This window comes from Cyprinodon variegatus, unplaced genomic scaffold (genome assembly GCF_000732505.1).
Source record: "Cyprinodon variegatus isolate N-32 unplaced genomic scaffold, C_variegatus-1.0 Scaffold1413, whole genome shotgun sequence".
Taxonomy (NCBI): Eukaryota; Metazoa; Chordata; class Actinopteri; order Cyprinodontiformes; family Cyprinodontidae; genus Cyprinodon; species Cyprinodon variegatus.
The window spans coordinates 91,908-95,174 of record NW_015151866.1 but is presented as its reverse complement, the minus strand read 5'-3'; the positions used below and the strand labels follow the sequence as shown (position 1 = coordinate 95,174).

At 42.3% G+C, this 3,267-nt stretch overlaps 1 protein-coding gene across 1 annotated transcript in view; it reads left to right on the top strand.

Moving 5' to 3' along the window:
- Positions 1-3,267, top strand: part of LOC107103286 (synembryn-A-like) — a 25,771-nt gene that overhangs the window by 20,000 nt on the left and 2,504 nt on the right. Inside the window, exons 10-12 of the mRNA XM_015402929.1 lie at positions 2,011-2,106; positions 2,192-2,336; positions 2,829-2,973. Coding sequence (XP_015258415.1) covers positions 2,011-2,106; positions 2,192-2,336; positions 2,829-2,973 — 386 coding nt within the window. The remainder of the gene's footprint in view (positions 1-2,010; positions 2,107-2,191; positions 2,337-2,828; positions 2,974-3,267) is intronic.

Below are 3,267 nucleotides of genomic sequence, written 5' to 3'. Positions count from 1 at the left end.
GTGTTCCACGTGCGCTAAAAAGTGCCCTCCCCCCCTCCTGAGCACCTGCCCCCCAAAATGTCTGTGCACGCCTCTGGGTCACGTAATCTAGAAGGGTTGTAATATCAGGTGTATTCATTTACAGGAATCTTTGAATTGTCTGTGTGTGTTTGGTTATTAGACTCGCAGCCATGATGTCTGAACAAAGAAAGAGACATAATAGACTTGTTTAAAAGTCAAGGTGTGAGTTGCATTCATAGAACTTTGCAACAGCCCTCCTAAAACACCTTCACTGCATCCATAAGATCCTCCTCTGCATTTTAAAGCTCTTAATAACCTTGTCAAATCTATTTGTTTTATTAAAAATGCTGATAAATAATAAGTCTTATTGTTAAATACTGTTATCATCAAAAAAGGGAAAAAAAGAAAGAAAAAGAAATGTGATTTTATATATCCAAGCTGATAGTTATTGTAAAACTATGTGTTTTTAATCTACATGGATTGCTGAACCCCAAATTGTCCAATTGTCCAAGTCATGCATCCATAGATTTAATCAGGAAAGGAAGAGCAGAGATGAAGGAGAAATCAGAGGTAATAAACAGAAGATCTACTAGAAAACAAATTGAAGACACTAGATATAGAAAATGCAGCACGTTAACGCTGATAACGTCCCATCACTAATAAAAGGCCCGCTTTCCCCAGGCCTTCTGCTGCCCATCAGCACTCAGAATGGGAGTCACGTTATCCAACCTTCTTGTTGCTTAACTCAGTGCTTCACTTTTTGTCGATTCTTGTTCACCAGGAGCTGGACAAAATTAAATGGAACTTCTGTACAGTTCTTCATGCATTTGAAATACAAAAACCTTTCTGATTCACTGCATCCTGCAGTAGGACAGACTGTCGATGGTTAACTGTAGGGTTGTTGAGGATTCCTCCCTCACAGAGCAGCAGCCTTTGGATGCTTTAATGCTACATTCAGGCCGCAGGCAGCAGAAGCTGCTGGTTTACATGCAAAGTCAATGGTTGACGCGCATCATGGCGCAGCAAAAGATCCCTAGTGCGTCTGAGAAGCAGCGACTCATGAACTTCTGAGGCGCTTCACAAGCAGCAGCTTCTGGAGGTGGAAACACTGAGCTTTACCTGCTGGACGAGGCGCCACATCAACCAATGAGAGAAGCTGATCTGGGAGCTGGCAGGGAGACAGACACAGCACTGCTGATGCAGAGCGCTATGATCCCTCCTCTGAAACTGTTAATTTACAACTAAATTAGCGGTATAGTGGAGGATTTTCGCGAATTTTTGAAAAACGTTAAAAAAAAAATGCACATGCTCAACCCTGTACCCGCTCCTGAGAGGGAACGTCTATTAAACATATGGGGAAAGAAGATTGCAATTTTTCCACTATGTCAGACTCACCATCAGTAAGTGAAAATGAGGACGAGGACAAAGGAGGGCGTTACGCAAACATATCACCAGAATGATTGACAGTTAGTAGGAGCACCTATTTTGATGATCTACTCAGAAGAAGAACATCCTCCACTATACCTTTAACTTAAATGTAGAAACCTGCCAGCAGAATATGTTCGCTTTTATTATCCTGCTGCCTGCAGTTTGTAGCACAGACCTGAAAAACGCCAACATCTACTTCCAGCCGACACCAACAGTAGGAGAAAACCCCCAAGAGGTGAGCGGGCCTGAGGCAGCTGCTGCTGGGGATTCCCAGGGACAGCGCACCGCTGGTATGTGGGGGTCTGAGCGGCTCCCACAGAGAAATAATCTTTGAAGGCAGGATGGTAATCTGGATGAACTGACTGCACAGATCATGTTTTCAGGAGGACTTTCTCACTTCAACATAGAATCAAACTACTTTTTACCCGCTGATCACAGCTAATATAGCTGCCATTGTTCCAGGAAAAGAAAGGATAGGGTAGCAGCACACGAGTTAAGCCTGAATGCAGCATAATGATGTCGATATTATCTGTTTTATTTATGTCTCCGCATTAGCAGCTAACGGAGTGTCTTTGTTTCCAGGGCCAGAAGCTGAAGGAGACTCTTCTGCCATCTCTGAACCTGCTGACGGAGAGTTCCCGCATCCATCGAGAGACCAGGAAATTCCTCAGGTCAAAAGTCCGTGCGGCGCCGAGCCACAGCTCTGACCAATCAGCATGTTTGCTTTTGATGGCTGGGGAATTTCTTCTGCTTTTGTCTTAAGGTGCTGCCACCCCTTCGCGACGTGAAAAACAGACCAGAGGTGGGAAATGCTCTGAGGAACAAATTAGTCCGTCTCATGACGCACATCGACACCGATGTCAAGAACTGTGCCGCTGAATTCCTCTTTGTGCTCTGCAAAGAAAGCGGTGAGAGAAATATCTGTTCACTGCCAAGGTTTATAGATACGTTAAACAAACATGACAAAAAAAAAAAAAGATTTTAAAGGAGAAGGTAGGTGGCAGAAACATTAAGTATGTTATCATTTATTATTTAAAGTACTTTCAGAAGTTGGTTTGTTTTTAGATAAAGGCCATCCTGGAGAACGGCACTCCACCAAGTAACATATAAAAAAAAAAAAATTAAATTATTATTTGAGATTCTAAAACGGTCTACAGTACAGTATCTATTTACTGTAAAAGTATTGTTACTTCAGGACAGTATCACTTAAATGCAACTCAAAAATGAGTTCAGATACCTCAGAAAATCAAAACAGGATTATTTGCTGCACTTAATCTTGGATTGGGTCGCTTCCCTTCACCAGCTGCAGACTTTGCGTCTCCTGTCTGGAGAATATTAGGCCAAAGAATCACGTCTCTTTTATCAGACCAACCAGTCTAACCTCAGATTTCTTTGTCTAGTTTCACGGTTCATCAAGTACACTGGATACGGTAACGCTGCTGGTCTGCTGGCTGCCAGGGGTCTGCTCAGAGGGAGCAGAGACTCGGGGATCTACTCTGAAGATGAAGACTCTGAGACCGAAGAGTACAGAGAGGCCAAACCCCAGTCAGTAACTCTAACACTGTACAACAGCACAAAATTCAATATAAATATAAATAATAATGAGAGAAACAGAAAGGTAGAAGTAATAATGATCAGAGTAGGTCAGATTTATTTAAATGACAATTTATATTTACATAGGGAGGAAAAATAATGATAAATCTGGGTCAATTAGAACAGAAGCGTACTGATGACATCACCACATTTAAAGCTTGTCTGGAGCTACATTTCACTTCCTGTTACTAATAGTCTCTAGATAATAGTCTAGAGAGTACCAGTTCATCAGTAGCGCTCGGCGTG